The sequence below is a fragment of the Corvus moneduloides genome, chromosome 4 (assembly GCF_009650955.1).
Source record: "Corvus moneduloides isolate bCorMon1 chromosome 4, bCorMon1.pri, whole genome shotgun sequence".
Classification (NCBI taxonomy): domain Eukaryota; kingdom Metazoa; phylum Chordata; class Aves; order Passeriformes; family Corvidae; genus Corvus; species Corvus moneduloides.
This window is the reverse complement of record NC_045479.1, coordinates 38,593,390-38,614,430: the sequence shown is the minus strand read 5'-3', so window position 1 is coordinate 38,614,430 and position 21,041 is coordinate 38,593,390. Positions and strand designations below refer to the sequence as shown.

At 39.2% G+C, this 21,041-nt stretch overlaps 1 protein-coding gene across 1 annotated transcript in view; it reads left to right on the top strand.

Annotated features, from left to right (window-relative positions):
* Window positions 1–263: 263 nt before the first annotated feature.
* The window catches only part of TBC1D15 (TBC1 domain family member 15), a 35,782-nt gene continuing 15,004 nt past the window's right edge, over window positions 264–21,041 (top strand). The window contains exons 1-7 of the mRNA XM_032106318.1: window positions 264–368; window positions 11,299–11,397; window positions 11,642–11,716; window positions 12,452–12,590; window positions 14,429–14,639; window positions 18,676–18,775; window positions 19,849–20,046. Coding sequence (XP_031962209.1) covers window positions 345–368; window positions 11,299–11,397; window positions 11,642–11,716; window positions 12,452–12,590; window positions 14,429–14,639; window positions 18,676–18,775; window positions 19,849–20,046 — 846 coding nt within the window. The 5' untranslated portion in view covers window positions 264–344. The remainder of the gene's footprint in view (window positions 369–11,298; window positions 11,398–11,641; window positions 11,717–12,451; window positions 12,591–14,428; window positions 14,640–18,675; window positions 18,776–19,848; window positions 20,047–21,041) is intronic.

The window sequence follows — 21,041 nt, the reverse complement described above, 5'->3', positions numbered from 1 at the left end:
TCTGGCCGCTGCGGGGCCCGCGGCTGGACACCCGCCATCCTCCTGGAGGGCTGCATGCGTGCCAGGGATTCAAAATGAGCGACGGGACCACGGGGACCGCGCGCAGCCTTTGGAAGAGAACACTGCGTCCCAGCCTTTGCTGCCCGTCCCGGGGCGCCGCCCTCCGGCCTCGGCCCCGCCGCCCCCACGCCTCCTCTCCGCTCCTGGCCCCTGCGCGGGCGCGGCCCCTCCGCGCCCCGCCCCGCGCAGTGCGCGTGCGCGGCCCGCGGCTGTGACGCCGTTGTTGTGCCGCGGCGGGGAAGCACGTGAGGAGTGCGACGTCACCATAAACACTCGTGGGCAAGATGGCGGCGCCGCCGAGCGGCAAGGTAACGGGGGCGGGCGACGGCGGGGCCGCCTTCTCCCGCCTTCTCCCCCCCGCGGGACGCGCCGTGTCCGGCGCTGGGCCGCCCCGGCTGGCGGGGGTTGCGGAAGGGGGGTCGGGCCGCTCTATTGCCGGGCGGGTGCCTTTTCCCCCCGCCGTGCGGGGGTCGCCTCACGGGCCGCCCCTCCGGGCATGGGCCGTCCCGGCCTCGGGCGGGCCGGGCGCTGGCAGCGGCCGCGGGCCTTCTGCGCCGGAGGGGGCCTCGGCCGGCGGGTGGGACTCGGGCCCTTCCCGCACCTGCCGCCCGGGCAGCGCCCCGCGCCGCCGCGGCGGCAGCTCGGCTCCGGCCCCGGGCTAGCAGGAGGCCGCTCTCCGCCGGGGGCGGGCAGCCCCGTGGCCGCGCTGGCTCTCAGCCTGAGGTAGAGGAACGACGCTTGTCTCGTCTACGTGGCCGCGTGTCCAGAGGTGCTCATGGGCCGTAGTGGTCTTTCCCCCGGCCTGTGCGCTGGCAGTGTGCGGGAACCTGCCCCAGGCGTGGGTACAAAGCCTTGTCAGTCCGATAATTTGGTAATATAAAAATTTTTGTACGCCGCGGATCCTTGCCGAGTGTTCCGGAACGAAACAGTGTTGCTTGACAGGGACTGAGCTCGCAGGAGGGGGAGGGACAGGCAACACCCACTGCTTCCCTCCGCCCCCGCCAACAGTTACGAGTTGTGCCCGTATTGTTTTATTGTAGAAATATTTTTATTTCATGACTCTGTCTTCTGAAAGAGTTGCTTTGCAGTGTGGTGTTGTCGAGCACCTGGATGCTTTATTTAGGATTTAAAATCTCAGTGTCCGATTGTATGTAGTAGCCACGGTGAGTGTGTGATAGTCTGCGGTTTCACTTTTCCAGCATAGGGCAGAAGATGATTGTTTCAGCTCATGCTGATCTCGGCATAAGAGAACACACGTGATTAGCTACGTCTGCGCTCCTCCGAGGGTGCTGAGGAGTGCACTTAGCTATAGCATGAAAATTCCGTAAAGATCTTGCTTTGTGCCACCTTACCATACCCACTTCAACCAGAATTGTTGGAGCAGGCAATTTGTACAGCTCGAGTTTTTGCAGTTTCAGTTTTATGTTCTTTACTGCTGTTAGGTGTGTAAATATAAAGATTGCCATACTGTCCTCTCAGCTGTTTCTATCTATGCACATCCAGTTTTTATGTACACAGAGAAGTTTCTGTTCTGGTTTTATCCATTTTAATATCAATTCAGAAGTTTATTGGATGAAGGGAAATATTTTAATTTTTAGATAAATATTTAATATTTTAATTTTTCAGGTTATTTTTTGTTTTCCACTTCAGTTTTTATCAGGATCTTCTTCAGGATGTTTCTCGTGAAAGCAGCTGTATTATGATGGTTTATATGAGATGCTAAAACGATTGTAGATTAGTTGTTTGTAAATTTGCTATGTATTCATTGTTCCTTTCAAAGATGCCTGTTTGCCTGAGATTAAATCTCTAAGATGTTGCAAAACCGTTTCGATTATGCACGTCCACAATACTAATGCAACATCTTAATGCAACTTCTAATTCAGTCACATTCTTTGCCATGTCTTTTTTAATACAGAGAAAAAAGCTGTGTTTTCTCAAACTTCATGAAGTGGCTGGGCTGGTTTAACACTTCACTGTTCTCAGGAGCAGTTCCATCCTTCTCTGTATTTCCCCACCTGTGCATTGAACTATTGCTTTCTTGGATACTGTACTCATCTGATCTGTCAGTGAGTAGATCTGGCAAGCTTAAATAATATGTACAGCCGTGCTTACTTTTGTCTGGGTTCGTTTTCTGTTGTGGGCACATTGGACCACAAATTGTTCCTTTGAGTGGCAGCAGGATTTTGGAAGGGCTCACAAACTAATGAAATTTCACTCCAGGTGGAATAAATGCAGTGTAGGTTGGTACAGACCCAGCAGTCTCACTTCAGGCCTTTTGCAGTTCAGTGTCTTTACAAGCTGTGGGTGTCCTAAGTTAACTGCAGTGTTGTAATGAGGTGTTTCAGGTGGTAGCTTTCTGAAAGAGTAGTAGGCATTGGTTTGTGGGGTGCTTTAGTCTCGCATGGCAGATCTTATCACATGAAAGTGATGTATTTTAATGTATGTGCTCTTTTCTGCAAAATACTACACAGAGTGTTTCCCATGGAATGCATGTGGTAGTATGTTAAGCAGCTGGGATAACCTGCATTGTTTCAGCTTTCACAAAATCTTGTTTTAGCAAACCATATAAGGTTGTGGTTTCTATTACATTTTTACCCTGTTTGCCTTTCTCTTCTCTATTGCAGGTTTTTTTTTTTCTTTGTTTTGTTTTTGGGTTTTTTTTTGGTGTGGATTTTTTTGGTTTGTTTTTTTCTTTTTAATTTTATTTCTCAGACATTTTTAATATCAGTGGATTCAGAATTCAGCTATTTCATGTAGTCTCTGGTTTCTGCTCCATACATTAATGGAATATGAGTTATAAATTTGGTTACCTCACATACTACTTTACTTGGACTTTTGTCCTGTTATTTTTTTCTTGCTTGAACCTCTCAGGAGGTTCTTATCAGTGTTTTTCTCTATATGGATGGTTAACTTGGTTCAGGAAAAGTTAATGCAGTTGAATTCTGGAGTCGTGACTCATTCTTTATTAATGACCATCTGCCCTAGAACAGAGTGAGCTTCAGTTTTTTGCCCTTTCTTAGAGTTGCCAGTTTTTTCTGGAAGTAACTTGGTAATAAGGTCTCTTGTTTTCAGAGCTTTTTACTTGATGCAAACAGATATATTTATATATTATACATATATTATACTTTATGAAAACAGGTATATTTTCTCTCTTTTTGTTTCTTAGCAAATGGCAATTTGTTTACTGTATTTCGGAGAACCAACTCTGGATTCACCCTTATACCAGAAAACCATGTTAGAAAATGAGCTAAAAAGTTGTGTATGGGGAGAAGTACAAACTTCAATTTCAGTCTGTCAGTATATAGGTGATTATTGCAGCAGGTCTAAAGACAGTAACAATATTTTTTTAATGTTCTTGGAGTTCAGAGTATCTTCAGCACTTGGGTTGTTACATCTTTCTCAAGTTACCAATTGACACATGGGCTGTCAGATAAGTTATTTTTCACTTGCCTGTGCTCTTGCTCTTGGAGTTAAAGTTTCAGGGTGTTAACTGGCCAAACATCTGAGCTTTACCTCTAAGCTCAGATGTCTGGCCAGTTCAGTAACTAGAAGTGTTCAAGGAGCACTGTAGCTATTAGAAACAGTAGTGGTGTTAGTGCTGTATTGTTTGGGGAGGGAATTTGTGTTTGCAGTGGAAGTTTTTGGTTTGGTTTTTTTTTCTTTTTTTCTTGTAGCTAGGAACTAGCCAAGGGATTTTAAATACGGTGTGTTAAGATTAGCTTTGCATCCTTCAGGTAGTTTGTTGGCACTGATACAGTGAATTATTTTAGGTGTATATCTATTCTGTGGGATAGGCAATGTCTTGCTCCACCTTCTACTAGTTAAACTTGAGTGCACAGAGGCTCCTGTACTGGGCATTGTTGTGCCATTTTATTAAGCATTTGATTTAAAATATCTGTTATAACTTTTTCAGGCTTTATAATTTACTGTGAACACAATCAGAATTCTTTTTTATTATATTGCACTTAATGGATTTTCTTTGTGAGCAGAAGATGATCTCTCTTGAATTTGCTTAAGGTTTCATTATGCCTGAATGTAAAGCAGTTCAGTGATAATTCTGAAATTTCTGTATTTTCTTTCTATTTTCTATTTGTTAAGGATTTCTCTTTGCAGAAGTGGTCACAATAGGACCAGCTACTACCTCAAGCTCATGCTTTCAGTTCCCTGAATAGACTTGTATCTTCTCTGATATCCCACTATTGTTGCATAAGTAGCAGAAATACCTTGTGGTTCAAGAAATCTTCAGAGCACAAGGCAGAGCGTGACAAATGTACTGTTGTCAAGTAGGAAAATTTTCTTATGATACGTACTTCCCGGGTTTGAGAGCTTTCTCATATTTGTCACAACATGAACAGTATTTGTGGGATTCTGCCCCTCTCTACCCAACCCCTGCTTAGAAATTTGGTGTTTTTAAGACTTTAAGACTAGCAGACTGTGAAATTTTACTTTATTGGGGAAAAAGTTGAGCCATAGTCTCAGCAAACAAAGGCATACAGGGTTCAACAAGGCCAAGTGCAAAGTCCCTGGGGCAAGCCCAAGCTCAAATACAGGCTGGGTGGAGAATGGATTGAGATGAGCTCAGGGGAGAAAAACTTGAGGGTGTTTGTGGGTGAAAAGCTCAGTATGACTCAAATGTTCACCTGCAGCCCAGAAATCCAGCTGTGTCTTGGGCCACATCAAAAGCAGCATGGTCAGCAGCTCAAGGGAGATGATTTTGCCCCTCTACTGTGCCCTCATAAGACACCACATGGAGTACTGTGTCCATCTCTGAAGTGCCCACCATAAGCAGGACATAGACGTAATGGAGCAAAGAGGGCTATGAAGATGGTCAGAGAGCTGGAGCACCTCTTCTGTGAAGGAAGGCTGAGAGAGTTGGGGTGTTTCAGTCTGGAGAAGAGAAGGCTCCAGGGACACCTTAGAGCACCTTTCAGTACCTAAAGGGGGCTTATGAGAGAGCTGGAGAGGGATTTTTCCCAGAGGTATGTAGTGATAGGATAAGGGGGAATGGCCTTCAGCTGAAGCAGAAGTGTAGGTTTAGATTGGATATCAGGAAGAAGTTCTTTGCTCTGAGTGTGGTGAGACACCAAAACAGATTGCCCAGAGGGTTTGTTTACTCCCTGTCCCTGGAGGTGTTCAAGACCAGGCTGCATAGGGCTGTGAGTAACCTGGTATAGTGGAATGTTCCCTGCCTATGGCAGGGGGCTTGCAGCTAGATGATCTCTAAGGTCCTTTCCAACCCAAACCATTCTATGATTCGTATTTTATTAAAATTCGAATGCCAGAAATTGTAGCATTATCTTCTGCTCTGCAGAACATCATGCTGGTCAAGTGACGTTAGCTTGATGCTTTGTGGAGCACTCAAATGTACTGGCACCTGGTTGTTGGAAACAGACTCTTGATGCAGTAGGTACTTCCACATGCCCAGTGACACTTTAGCAGTGGATATGTGAATAAGCTTTGGGCAAACATCAGCTGTTCCAAAGAGGAAGATGGAAATTCAAGCAGTGTAATGTAGACTTTTGTATTGAATTATATTTCTTTTTACTGAATGTGTAGTTCTAAACTAAGATGCTTTCTTTTGTGGGTGTAAGGTCACTTAGGCCAACCGTTATCTAAATTGAATTAATTTTATTGGTCTATAACTGTTTCCTTACAGTATTGCATCCTTTGTTCTGTTTCCTTTCCATCAGAATCTGAAATAAGGTGCTGCACAGCTGCTATATCTGTTGCTAATGTTTGTGGACAGAGCCATTTTTCCTTAATTAGAAGTCTGCAGAGCAGACTTTTTTACTCAGTCCCTTTCTTATGAACGTGCCTGCTTGCTGCTTCAGCTGTTGAATTCTTGGTGAGGTCCTTTACCTGATTCTCTAACATGAGGCAAAAAATGAAGTAACTGCTACTGAAAAGCTGTTAATATCAGTGTTTACACAGTTCCGTAGTTACTTACTGACTCCAGAGCAGTGGCCAATTCACTATGTAAGTGCTTCAAGCTGTGTCTGTTATGAGATGCTGGATGGCATCTTGGCAGAGCAGTGCTGGCCTCAAGCTGTACTCTGGCAGAACAGGGGAGTGAGTGGAACACACTCTCCAAGAACACAGGGTGAGAGTATGAAGTGTCTGAAACATGGAACAAACTAGCTGGGAGAGTTGCTGTGCTTCTTTCTCTCAAGTGTTCTGTGTTTGGCAGGTTGTTGGTATGTGACAGATCTAGGAATAGGAGTTAGAAGATACGAACAATCAGCGCACATGGTGACAGCTAATACTTAGGTGCTCAGCACAGGCAGGGTGGAAGATACATGGGTGAGGATGGCAGGACCATCCTGTTCTGTGGTAGCCCCAGATCTTAGCTCTCCTTTTATTTCTTGTCTATACTTCATTGTCTTAGGGTGCAATGTTATCATCTTTCACTAGCTGGTAGCACAGAGCTGTAAATTGCTATCAAATGGCAAGCATTAAATCAAAAGGCTTTGCTTGTATTCTGGCATATATTGTAGTTGTTGGTGTGGCATGCTAAAGGCCTTCTGCTCATACATGTCTTTGACAATAAAAAGCTACAAACATTGCCTGTTGACTGCTCACTGTAAGCACTGCAATAGAAGTACGGAGATACGTGTTGTCCATGCTGTGTCCTTGTGGTATTAAGAATGATACAATTTATTTCTCACGAGATGTTACTGGGGCAATGGTGGGACTTCAGAAACCTATTTTTTTTTTGCTGTACGCGGACTATAAATACTTAAAGAGTTTTCCAGAACCTTAACTAGCATATGCCATGACATGTAAACTGAGCCTATATCCTGCTGCTTCTGTCTGTTTTTTATAGTAGGTGGGTAGACAGCTATTGCTTTGTGCAGCTTTCCTGAATTTTCTGCTGTGGTTCTCTGTTTTTACAGGCCTTCAGTCAGCATAGGAGTTGGAATAGCTGTTGTCTCTGTGTGGTGCAGTGCTTTCAATGACTGATCAGAATGAATTGTGAATTTGCCTTTGACCTCTGTAGCACCCATGGAAAAAAAGAAACAGGTCAAGGTGGCTCAGTAGCATTTGGAAACTTGAGTCAATTTTCAGCTTTTGGTGGGATTCTGGGACAGGCAATGGGTCTAGTTTTCATTCAATTGAACTGGACAAATAAATGTGCTGTGAATCGGGCTTGCAGGCTGCCAGCATGGATTTCTTGACAAGCAGAAAAGGCTTATGAGCATAAGCTTCTTGGGTACATCTTATTTCAAACTTGAAACTTTAGGATTATTGAAAAGTAATATTTAAATCATACAAACTTTTTTCCTACTGTCTCCATCATTTTCTTAGGAAAAAAAGTTGCCAACTGAATGCTTTTACAGTCTTAAGTTGCCTTAAGTAATGCTTACGATTTGAAGTATTCTAGGAACTTAAGGATACCACGGATGGATAAATCTGTTCTGCACAGAACGAGCTTTAAGCTAGTAAAATGTCTGAAAATCTTTCAGTAATTCCAATGTATAGCCACAAGATATAATTAAAATTTATTTGAAATCAAGTAATTTTCAAAGTTTTTCATCTCCTGTCACATTACATCTTCATTTGCTTTGGTTGCATTGGTGTGCGCTTTCGATAAACACTTCTTTTTTCATTTGTGTTTTTGTTGTGGAACCAGCAGAGTCTGGCTTTCATGTAGGTAATAACATCTAAACCTGCGAAATACACATCTCTGTGGACAGTTCAGTAGATGTTTGCAAAGGGGTACAGAAGAAAGCAGAACAATCACTGTTTAAATCAGTAGTGAGGCCTGTCATTGCTGGAGAGCTGTTTTGGCCTCGAGCATCTGAGCAACATACATGGCTTTTTTTCCCTGAGGCTCTGTTTCAGGGACCACTGGATAGACTGTGCAGAGCACAGAATTCTTATTAGCTGGATGGGTGGAAGGGCTGTAGTGCTGAGGTGAGGGATACTTTTGGGATTGTATTAAAATCCTAGGGACGTGTCAACTTATCTAGTGACCTGTGGTGTGCACTTATTAACATTAACTTGTCGTTTTTCATGATGGGCTTACTGATTTTTTGTAGACTTAGGGGAGGAGTGATGGCTCTTACCATATGAGAAGAAAACGAAAGATTGAGCTTGACTCTACCTACTTCTCACCTTTGTAAAGGAGCCCATGATGAATATGTAAAATAGTGAATAGTATAAAACCACAGTGAGCCAGTAGTGTGTTTTCCTGTCTTGTAATACAAAAAGCATAATGGACTAACTGAACAGATGATATTCTTTAAAACTCTTGGAATTCTTTCACACAGTGGGTAAGGAGGCCTTCCTAGTTCACTAAAGGCAAAAGGTTATCAAGATTTAAAGGAGATTGGGTTGCTTTCCTATGCTGAGGGTATTGACAGGTAATACAGAGGCAGACTTGGGTTGGGTTTGGAGGGATTATAGTTACTTCAACTGCTACTAAGAAAGGTATGTACCAGGATCTCACTACATAGATTTTGCATGCAGACCTTACACAAGTCCTTGGTATTTTACTGATGCTTCTGGTCATCTTCCAACATTTGCTGCCTTTTTGCATGTTCTGCTGTAACCTACTGCTTAGGCAAGAGGCAGTGTATGATGCCATTGCTTAGTTTTGAAATCTGTTTTCTTGAATGCTTAAGAGGTCCAAGTGTGCTGGCTGACCAGGCATTTCCCTGAGTGTTGGGCTGCAGAGGCACTGAGCAAAAGCTTTGCAGGCCAGCCACATGGTGTGTGAGATTGAGCTACACAGTGTAGTAGCAGTCATCTACTGATGGGTGGGCTTTTCTTCAAATCTCACTATTGGTATACTGTCTTTCAATTTGATACTTTCCTTAGTACTAATTACTTGTACATGTAATTTGGCATTACTTTTTGTCTTTGAATTGACTTTGAATAGCTTGCCAGTGTTGCAGTACCAGAAAACAAAAATCTGTAACAAGCTACATTTTACTGTAAGGTGCTATAAGAATACTTAATAGCATTTTTGAATTTTCGGCTTGCTAAGACCACTGTGTGAAGTATAGCCACCCAGCGTAGCTAATTTCTAGGTGCTGCCACTATAGAATTACATTTCAAAACTCAGTTTGTTCAAATGCAGTTATGGAGTTACCTTACAAAGTACTGCTGAATAGAGCGGCTCAGTATTTTGAAGAATTCAAGATGGCAACTTCCAGATTGTTTTGCAGAGGGATTAACTGTGGAAAAACATCTAGATATTCTTTTGTATGATCAGTGTTATCTCTTTTTTCAAATTAGTTGCATTATTGTGTCTTCTAGACCCTAGTTAACAGTTGGAAAAAATAAATAGATCATGCTTTTTATTGGAAAAGAAAAATCCCAGCAGCTTGGCCTTCCGGCCTTTCAAACTTGGAGAAGATTTTCTCTTGAATAACAGTATAATGGGAATAAGGTGCTTTGTGACAAGTCCTCTGCTTTACAAACGCCTTCTGAACTTCTGAGCATGTTCTTTGTTTTTATCATCCGTTTTGGTGGAGCATGGCACAGGGAGCTGAAGCTGTTACAAGGAGCAGTGTAGGATTTTTCAGTTGCATGATAACTGTGGCATTGGGAGCACATTTTCTTTTCCCATGAAAGGAAACATTTGTCCTTGTGAGAGATTAATGGACAGAAAATAATAAGAACAGTTATTAGACGGCTTACTTTCTAGACTGAGAAGGTATACTTTATGATACTAACATTTTTGGCAGAAGTGCACTTCTACCAGTATAACTCTGATACAAATAGATTTTTTTTTTCTAGAGCAGTTGTCCCAGTAGTTGATAACTGGTTTATATTTCTGAATAGTTTTTGTGATAGATCAGGTCCAAATAGCTAGAAGGTAAAATTTAAATTAATTTCAAGGTTGCCATATTTGAACAGAGACTAAATTTGAAAACAGATAGTTGGTAGAAATAGAGGGAGGATCTTTTGGATAGAAAAGAGAAATAAACTGTAGTAGAGAACAGGAAAGAAGACTTCCAATATTTGAAAGGTAATGATGTTAATAGTCCTTCAAGAGGGAGATGTACTAGGTGACCTTTAAAGATTTCTTCCAAGTGATATTTCTGTGTTTAAACAGGACACTCCTGAAATTTCTTGCTTGTGTAAAAGATAGAGAAATTGAAGTAAAACTAAAGCAGAAAGGATGAGTTAAGTGAATTTTATTGCTCTTTTTTTTTTCTTTGCCACATTTTCTCATCTGGCTAGTTAAGCTTACACACCTAACCTTTTGGTTTACTGGCCTGACTGCAAATGTAATGATTGTAAAAAGCTGACAAATGAGAAAAATAGATACTGATATTTTAGAACTAAAGAAATACAATATCTGTCTCTGATTAGTTAAAAATTGCCAGGCTTTGCCTTTAAAAATATGTTTCTTAAGGCAGTGTTCACAGCTTGGTGTGAAAATGAAAATAGTTCTGAAACAATTACTGTTACTATTTGATTTATTTCACTTCCACAAAATCTAAGGGACTTTTCACTCTTAGAGCTGTGTAAAATAGAACCCATTTACATTATTTATAGAGCTTTTAAGAGTATGTGTATGTAACTTTGAAAAGCCTGCTGAATTTTGACAGCCAAGGGTTCTCTGATTTTATTTTATTTTTTGATAAGAGCATGATCAGAATACTGTGAAGAGTTTTGCAAATGCTTAAATGCAAAAGTTATGTGGGCCGTGTGCACTCCTACAAGCCTTTCTTATCCAACTGTTACATATTCTACCTTTCAGATTGAATCTTTGCCACTGACCCTGAATGTAGAATTAGGCATATAATTTCAGGGTGCAGTTTTTTATTTCTCTAGAGTTCATCTTTTTACACTATTTGGTCCATTTTTAATTTAAATTAGTATAATTTCAACATGCCTAATGGCAAGTGGCAGAAAGGCAGGCTATATAAAAAAGCCTTTTAATGTTTTAAAAGCTGTGTAGGACTTCCATTGAGCCTGTGCCTGTTGATTTAAAAGATACTAGGTATTGAATGCATTTTGTTGTGGTGTTCTGACAAAGTAGTATTAGTCAGTATGTTACTTAGAGGGTAAGTTTGACAAGTTCCATTTTCTATTGTTTCTTGATTTAAGTAAGTGGAAGATTCAGATCTTGGACTCTTCATAACAAAACACCTAACAAGATAGAGGTGTTTATTTCAACTTCTGTAGGCGAGTCAAAATGATAGTGAGTACCATAGGGAGATAAACAACTCTAATGATTTTAAAACCTTGTTTTTTTTAATTCCATTACTCATTTTGTTATAGGTTGTATATGAGCAAGAAGGAGTTTTCATTCACTCCTCCTGTGGAAAAAATGATGACCAGGACAGCTTAATAGCAGGAATACTGCGTGTCATAGAAAAGGTATTTGCATAATACAGTTACAGAAACTTTGTATATTTGTTGGCAAAGCACATAACAAGTTTGGCAAATCTTAAATGCCTTTTTTAAGTGCAGGATTTTGTAAATGAACAAGCATCACATTGTGTTTGACATTGTCCTCATCATTTACATGTATCTGTAAGTTGTACCATAATCACACCATGACTATATATGGCAATAGGTACTTTGCTGTGTAGTGTTGAATTTTTTGTGATTTGTATTATAGGAAAATGAAGTAGTAGTAGACTGGAGACCACTGGATGAGACTTTGGACACTTCCAATATCCTCTGTGCTGGAAAGGTTTGTTTGTTAGTTATCGGTGTTCTTCATTATATTTCACCAGAGATTTTATTTTGTGTTAACTAATGTGTAGGTGATCTCATAACTGGAAGCAAAACTTATTTGTCATTGGTATTAATAGCTATACGTAGGAATCTTATTTGCAGACTGCAGCCCAGTTCAGGTTATTAGGATACATGTGTAGGTTGACTGTATTTAGTTTTTACTTGGTTCACAAATAAAATAGTAGGGGTCTAACTATGAATAGTAAAGACCAAATGGAGTGTAAGTATATCACAGCCACCAGTCCTTCTGCATCTACTGTGTTGTAGTTTGGTGATTCACTCTTCATAGTTAGATACAAAAGTGAGAGGTGCTGTTCTAATGCAAAATAAAAATAGAAGTCTGTGGGGGTTCCAAGATGCAGTGATATGTGGTATTTGAGCAATATTAAGAGGATGTGACTAAATAAAAAAGATTCAAGTTTTACACTTAAATGAAAAGTTTGTTATGTTCATAGGGTCTGCAGGAGAGGCAAGGATATTCTAGGATGTTGGAATTTATTGACTAAATCCACATAGTGTTAGTCATAAGTCCAAATTTCCTGTGTTGAACTGTATCATGTTTCTGAGGATTTCAATATATTTTCTTTTAATCTACGAAATAAAGATGCTGATTCTTTATGTTGAGTTTGAGAAACTAGGTCAATTTTCATGCCTTGTGTTTTTTGATAGTTGCTTTTGTTGTTTTTCTCAGGATTCCAGTTCTGTTGTGGAGTGGACTCAAACTCCTAAAGAAAAATGTTCCCGAGGAGCAGACCGTCCAAGTAGTTATGAAGCAGAATGGGACATGGTCACCACAGTCTCTTTTAAGAAGAAACCTCATTCAAATGGAGGTACTTAAAAAAAATTGTGGAGGGCTTTTTTGTTTGTAGGGTGTTTTGGTTTTTTTCCATGATGGTAACTTGTAACTGAGGAATTGCCTTTTAGATGTAGTAAAATGGAATTTATTAGGACTTGAAAGGCTGGGATTCATTTGTGGTAAGAAGTGAATCTCTGGGTGTGGAAAAAAATGCACAAATGGAATAGCTGTCATCTGCCTCTATTTTTTCCTTTGAATTGCTAGAGAATTGTATTGAAAATGACCATTAAATCTAATTGCGTGCTTCATAATTAGGTGTAGTAGCAGTTTTATCTGCATTGGGCTTGCGTTCTTTGAAATAAATGGAATTTGAACTAGGTGTCATGTTAGAGATGAAAATGGAAAAATAAGTGGTTTACTACTCAAATGCCTTTCCATACTTCAGCAGCAGGGGGAGATGGAATGTACAGTTATGATGTACATGGGTCTTTTATATGGTCTTTCTTTACTTGGGCAAAGTAATTCTATAGCTACACCATTTTTGTTATAATGTCTCAGTAGAGATGTTGAAAAACGACTTGTGATGAAAGAACAGTGATTCTCAAGTAATCTTTTTCTCTCTGATTCTCCCATAGTGTTTTTTCTGTAATAATACTTGTTTTCCATGTATTATACATGGAAAATGTATTCATGTATCCATGTATACAACCTATAACTGGGGACTATTGTGCTTGTTTTACCATCTTTATAATGGTTTTAAATGCCATCTCTGTCATGTATGAGTGCAGGGTTTGGATGTCAGATTATGAATGTTTTTGGGTAAAGCGCAGTCCTTGGCTTTTATACACACACACACACACACACACACACACACACACACTCTCTCGAGCATTTCTGTTGGGTAAAGATGGTTTATCACATCACTAATTTGTATTGTTTTTTCATCTCCAGTCATCAGAGTGTGTCTTCATCCATAGTGAGTGTCACTGAGCACTACTGACTAGGATTATGCTCTCTGCCACTTCTTGCTTATTTGCAATTGCTGTAATTTGATGGGAGCAGGCCAGGGGGTGTCCCAAATTCCTTCTAGACATGCTGGCAATTTTGTGTCCTCTGGTAAAGTACACTTTAATCCCTTCTCCTTGAATATATACAGTCTTGCACAGCATGTATACAAACTTGCACAGTGCAGGAGGAAGGGGTGAGGGGGAGGTTTCCAATTCCTTTGCCCTTACTTTGGTAGCAGCCTTACACAGCACATGCTCATAACTGTGGGCAGTATATAGGTTACAGGATTGTAGTGCATATCACGTTTAGTTGGAGTAAGTAGCACTATCTGGTGGAGGTGCAGGTTGGATTTAGCTTGCTGCTGGAATTTGATACAGCAGTTGTACATTTAACTGCTAGATCACTTCTGTTGTAGGATCTTGAGTTATCTTGTGTTGCAGCTGACCCACAGGGATCGTCAAAGTCCATCTCCTGGCCCTGCACAGGACAACTCCAAGAATCACACCATATACCTGAGAGTGTTGTCCAAATGCTTGAACTCTTGTTAAGCTTAATGCCATGACCACTTCCCTGGGAGCCCGTTGCAGTGTCCAGCCATCCTCTGGGTGAAAAACCTTTTCCTATAAACTGTAGGTACAGCTTTAGGGGAGCAGTCTGATGGACTTGTTTCTTGTTCTACAAGTCAGGAGAAGACAAGGAGGCTCAAAGAGAAATCCAGAAATAGCAGTTTCACTGCGTATTTTATTATTAGAGCCAATGCTGGTGTTTTGAGTTTGTTTTTTAGGAACAGTGACAGATATAATGCGTTTATAATTGCTAACACTGAAAGTCAAACTGAAATCGTGTGGTGATTTTGTTTTTAAGATGCTACAACTCATTCAAACGGTGAAAGCAAGTGGTCGTTCCTGTTCAGTTTGACAGATCTGAAATCAATCAAACAAAACAAAGAAGGCATGGGATGGTCTTATTTGGTGTTCTGTCTGAAGGATGATGTGAAGCTTCCAGCTCTTCACTTTCATCATGGAGATAGCAAACCATTGATTAAATGTCTTGAAAAGCACGTTGTACTGATTGAGTAAGTATCAGACAACTCTTAGTTCTGTAAAGTACAGATGATTGGTTTACTTAAATCACATAATGAATTTCAGATTAATACTTCCTGGTTGTTTTTCTCTTCCTTTTTTTATTAGTAGAATCAGTTTTCAAGGTGACTGAAACTGTGATTTCATGTATGCATTTGGAACGTAAGCTGAAGTTTTGAAATTGTTGGATTGGTTTATGAAGTATTTTAGAATCTGAAGTATTATTAGCTCCAAATGCCTCAGTTGCTCCCTCTAGTGAGTGCAGAAGCTTCTTGTGAACGTGCAGTGTAAAAGTTAACTCCTTCATGAACTACTTCTATAAAATGGGATAATTTGTGTTAAAACTTAAGATTGCCTCCTTCGTGCAAAATATCTATGAATATTTGCATGAATGTGCAAGGTAACTTACAGTACTGTCAACTAAATCAATTGGTATATAAATGTTTTCCTCCACAGTTCTGTTCCCCTGTAATTTCTTGCCTGGTCAGTGTTTCGCTCTTGATCTTTACTGCACAAACCACCTTTCTGAGTGTAAATATAGTTAAGACCCTACCATACTATTAAATACTTCGGGGTTGTTGTGTATTTATATTGTGTTACATCCAGGTTTTTTACTAAGATTAAAGCCTTTTTGATCAGCATGGCATAAGTGCAGAATAAAATAAAATTTTCTGTTCTCATCATGTAGGCATAAGTATAATTTAAGAAGACAATAGGTAAATAACATTAGATAGAATATGAAGAAAGAAATGAGATGTGATATGATTATTTGCTGTGTAACATGTATTCTATTTTCAAAAGTGTTTTGCTGTTGTCACAACATAGTAGTCTGATGACAGATTTGAAGGTGGATAGTGAAATGGCTGTAGGAATCCTTACAGAGGGCTCTTCTCACATTGGTAGCATCACTGAGGTCAGAGATGCTTTCAACAAGTAGGGCAGGCTGATGCTGAGCAATACTGAGGAATACTTGGCTGGAGAACGAGCCAGTAGGACATGAGTGGTGTATATTTATTGAACTGACTTGTGAAAGGCTTTGACAGTTTCAAGACGTGATGTTGGGGTTTGTGATAACCAGTTTTCAGCAGCTTGGAGAAGGTAGCAGGGTCAGTGTGTCCAGTTGGTGGAATGGTACTGGCTGTAGCATTTTATGTGAGCTTTGTAAGGGGAAAAGTCAGGAAGACCAAAGGAGAGGCTATTAGGAGGACAAGATGAACTTGTAAATAGGAATATTCTCTGTACAACTGTAGATTAGAAAATCCTGTATGACAACTTCATCTTAAATCCTGAGGGTTTTTTTCTCTAGGTTTCCAGAGAGTCCTTCCTTAAACTTCTTTTCATTTAGTTTCATAATTTCCCAGCCTCTGCAGGCATAGGGAAACATTGTTGTCCTGCCATCCCCCTACCTCCCTCCCTTTTTCTCCAAGGAAACTGTTCCTTTTTGAGCATTCTGCTGTGTTTACTTATTTGTGGATACCTTCTGACTAGCTGCTGGTAAGCTGGGGCAGTTTTTGGGAGCAACTGATGTAGCAAACACGGGAAAAAGACTTGTGTTACAGGATGAGTCGCAGAAAGCGTTATACCACATCTGTGTGATCGGTTGCCTGTGTACTGCAGCAACATATTTCAAATTTTCTAACTAATTGCTGGGATAAGACAAAAGCAAAACTTGAGGTGATGTTCAAGTTTGCAGGATGTGCTGTGCTGCTTGGTATTGCCACCTTGAACAGCTGTAAGCATTAATGAATGCAAGAGCAGATACTTCAGGAACTTTAAAGCAAAAAGCAATGGCAGCTGTGAAAATTAAGTTTGGATGACTTTAAGACCAGAGCAGGAACTTCCAGTTTTAGTTTTCTTGTTCAGTTAAGGTCTCTTCTGTCACCAAATTCTTTTCTGTCATCTAGTCATGGATTATGATGTTTATTTTTGTTAAGGAAAGAAAAAAGAATAAATGGGCCATCCAAGTTATGGAAATGAGAGAGTCAGTCTGCACGTTTCTGTTGTTTCCTAATGGTTATTCATTCTTTAGTATATAATGTATCTAAGCTCATCTTAGTATATAATGTATGTTTACTCAGATGTCTGGATGACACAAGGAAATATTTGGCAGTGTAATTACTTTTTATCCCAACTTCTATTTTTTAAAACATGGGATATTAATATTAAGGCAGAAATTTTAGCTTCTCTGTAAATTATCTTTATGTTATTGGTATTTCCTTATGTTCCTATTACCTAAAAAGATTTTCCCCTTCTCTAACACCATTCTCTATAAAATACCACGTCATTGCTGAAATCAGCATGAAGCAGCTAAACTCGTACAAAATAGTGGTAATTTGTTGCCCTAACGATTATGTGCCTTCTAGTTTAGTTGCACCAGTCTAATATTGAAAAAATACCGTGTGCACAGATGACGCTTTCTAAGTCGCAGGACTATGAGGAAGTTTAAGAAAGTGTATAGCTCACAAATTCAATGAATAAATAAACATTAAATAAGCAGGTGTTGATGCCCGCCTGACTGTCCAGAAAGTGTGTGTAATTAAAAGGGAGATATGGTACAAAGTTTTAGTTCTTTTAGTTACGGAAAACATAGTACATGACTCAGCCTTTGCCCCTGTTGCTGCTTTTAGAAAAAGCTAGTTGAGCTTCATTAACTGTTGCTGCCTCAGAACTATGACTGTGATGTCTGACTGTCTCAAAATAAGATCTCTTGTTGCATTTCATATCCGTCAGCGTTAACAGTGTCCTGTCCTGTTGGAATGGTAAAGAGATAAGGCTTATTAAAGTTCTTATCTTTGACTTCAATAATGTGGTACATGATGCAGGTGCTAATAAAAAGAAAAGTAATTTTTCTTTCAAAGACTTGAAATAGTGGATTTAAACTTTGTGCGAGAGCATTAGAGAGGTATTTTGTGAATGTAAATCTGTGCGCAGTGGATTAGGGTCAGATGGCAAAGTGCTTGGCCTTCTCCTGCTTGGCTACAAACTCCAAGGCTTGAATGTCAGCCCACTTTCTGAGCTGTTCTTTGTTCTGTCACCTGCTGAACAGTAAATTGGTGATTCAGCAGCTGCTTAAGGAAGTAATGGGGTGCCTGTGCTGAAGAAGGGGACAAAATGGATGTTGCAGGGGGAAGTAGGTATGAGAGCAGAAGAACAGATTCATTACTAGGAGCAGCGTGGGTTTGCTGCCTTTGTTGTCACTATTTTCATCTGCCTATGGAACCCTGTTGAAGAGCAAATGTTGTATTGAGCAGGAGTGTACAAATACAGTGAGTCAGGCCAAATCAGGTTTGTGTTTGTTAAGCTTTTGGAGTCTACACAGAAATACATTTGCAGGGCTGTACTGAGATGGTTCTGTTTTACAGTACAGTGGCTCTGGTGTCTTTTAAGCTCCTATCAGTATGAACCTTAGAATTATTCTGACAGGATCTGCTGTAGTATTACTGGTTAGGAATTTGTTGATGTGCTTTCATACATTGAAAAGCAGTTTGTATTCCTTAATATAATGTTTTACAGGGTGCCATAATGTAAGATTTACTAACTGGTAGAAAGAATTCCTTAACTGTATGGGTGCCATAGGCTCTTTTCACTTCCTCTGTTACGTTAAAGGAGTTTCAGCATTATATTGTGTTGAGGCTGACTGTGTCTCACTATATTTCCTGTGTCACATTTTTTTTTGTCCATTGTCAAAACCAGAAAACTGTACTTGAAGTTAATTTTGTCACCTACATGTAAATGGAGTTATCTTCCAGAATAATTTCTCAAAACATTTTCTAAAGCTTTATTTTTCAAGGAATGAAATATTGCAATTCAAAATTAATACGGAAATTATTAATCTTTTGAAAAATGAAGGTCCTGTTTTGTGTAGCATTAGTTTGTTAACCTGTGCCGAGGACCAAGAATGATCTTGCATAAATTTTTTTTTTTTTTTCACGAAGTCTGAAATGCAACTTCAAGAAACCAGTAAATGTTCTGAAAACTTTACAGAAAAGCCTGATCGCACCCAGACACCCTTTTTTAATTTTATTGCAGATCTCCACATGATGAACGGGTTCTTCTTGTGAAGACTCAGAAGTCACTGTCTCAGTCTTTTGAAAATCTCTTTGATGAACCATCATATGGCTTATTACAAGTATGTATTACCTTTGAATTTTTTATTCTGAAGACATGTATTAAAAAAAAAAAAATCCACCCTACCATGTCACAGGAATATTCGCTGAGTGTGATTTAATGCCATTGTAGAAGCAAAAATTCTATTTATGATATTGTTGTTAATTATTGACAAAAATAATGCCATTGTTGAAGCATTGACTGTATCCTAATCCAAATGCTTACTATAGAAAGTACATTTAATTGTAAGTTGTTTTCTATGATGTAATAATTTCTTAACTTTTCTGTGGTATTATTTCAAACCTATTCAAGTTCATGTTCTCTGTGATTCTATACATTTGGGTACAGAAAGTTTTAGAAAAGGGGGAAAGGAAAAATTTTAGGAGTTACTAAAACATATTATTTATAATTTCTAAGTTTTCCTTGACTAAATATTATTTTCATTGATATTTTCTGAAACTTTTGAAGGGATGATGGAAGTACAGCAGCAGAGAGGACAATATTGGCTAAAATGATGGGTTTTTTTAATACTACAACTGCTTATCATTTGGTGGAGCTTATGGACTTGTGAAAGCAGCAAAACTTGAGTGACTTAAATGAGGCCAGAGTGTTGACCCACTGATCTGTTTAATGAAAGAAAATCTTCATGAATTAATTACATTAGTTTCTGTATTTAGTTGTCAAATCAAGATTTGTGTGAAATTCCTAGCAGAGTACATGATGGTTCAGACTGTTTTTTCTCTTTCTATGAGGGTAGGGAAGCTGGGCATAAGGTAGCTGTTCTGTGCTATGAATCACTGGTTAGTAAACAGTGGATCTGGTCCACTTCTATACTTAGGTCAGTACTTACTGAGACCACTGGTATCCAATCTTTCAGATCAATTAGCAGTATTATCTTCATACTTAATATATGTTTTTTAATCATGTGATGCTTGTTCTGTATTACTACCAATACATGAAACTTAAATAATTTTGAGATCTACAGTACTTTTCTTGATGCTTTGCTTTGAGTAAAAGAGTTACAAATATATATATATTACAAATATATTATAAACATAAATGTTTGTGTTTTGCTTGTTTTCCTTGTTATAACAGAAATGGAAGAAGGATCCATACATAGTAACAATGGGAAAATTTTCCAAAGTCACAAACTATATTGTTGGTAGTTTACGTTCAAGTGATCCATCAAATCAAAGGCGACCACCATCAGAAATGGCAGACTTTCTCAATGATACCATTCCAGGGCTGAAGATAAATCAGCAGGAAGAACCAGGATTTGAAGTCATTACACGAGTGAGTCTATAAATTAATGATACAGATGCATTGATTGTTTTTATGCACTCCTTTAAAAGAATGGTAGGACTTGAAGCATGATGAATTATATTGTTTATGCAATTGTGGCATTTTACCATTTATTCTCAGGAGTTAAGACCATCATCAGTTACTTTTGAATGTGTCATTTTTATGCATGCAAATGCAAGTTTTCCTTTGAAAGGAAGTTTGTAATTAATGAAATGGTGACTATAATTATGTTAGAGGCACTGCCTTTAAAAGTGACTGATTTTATGTTCAGTGAGGTCAATTAGAGCTATGTTAAGTAAAAATGGAGAAGGCAGGTTAATAACCAGCTTTCTTGGCTAATCATTCCTAACATTTCAGTTTCTTTTTCAGTTACTTTTACAATTAAGTAACAAAATACTTAATTGGATGATTAATGTCTGGGGTGTATAAATTATGTACGATTTATGTACGATTTGAACCAAATCTAGAATGAGCTTATAACTGGATCATGAATCACTGTGGACGGACACCTATTGGAGTCTTTTACAGATAGGTGGAAAAGGTTTATTTTTAAATGCTTGAGGTTATTTTTAAAGCAGCTTACATATTTTTAAAATATTAAACTGTTTTGTATGGGGGATTTTTTAAGTTCAAGCTAGTGTTAATATCTATGCAGCAGTAGCTGCATGAGCTATGTAATTCTAAGAAGTTGCTGCCTAGCACTTAGTTAATTTATCAATGAGAAAAAGTATAACAAATGCTATATATGGAAAATAACATTGACCTATATGTCTTAATCTGACAAATGCCTTGGACTTCTAAAGGGTTGAAACACAAATTGGTTTGGGGTTGCTATCATAAAAATATTTTTAGGAAGTGAGGATTTCCTGTCTGCTGAACTCTCCCATACTTAGACATGCAATTTGGGAACTGAGAGACTAAGCACAAACTGAAACTTTGGATGGGTGTTATAAATTCTGAAAGTAATGGGGTTTTTTAAGAGGCTG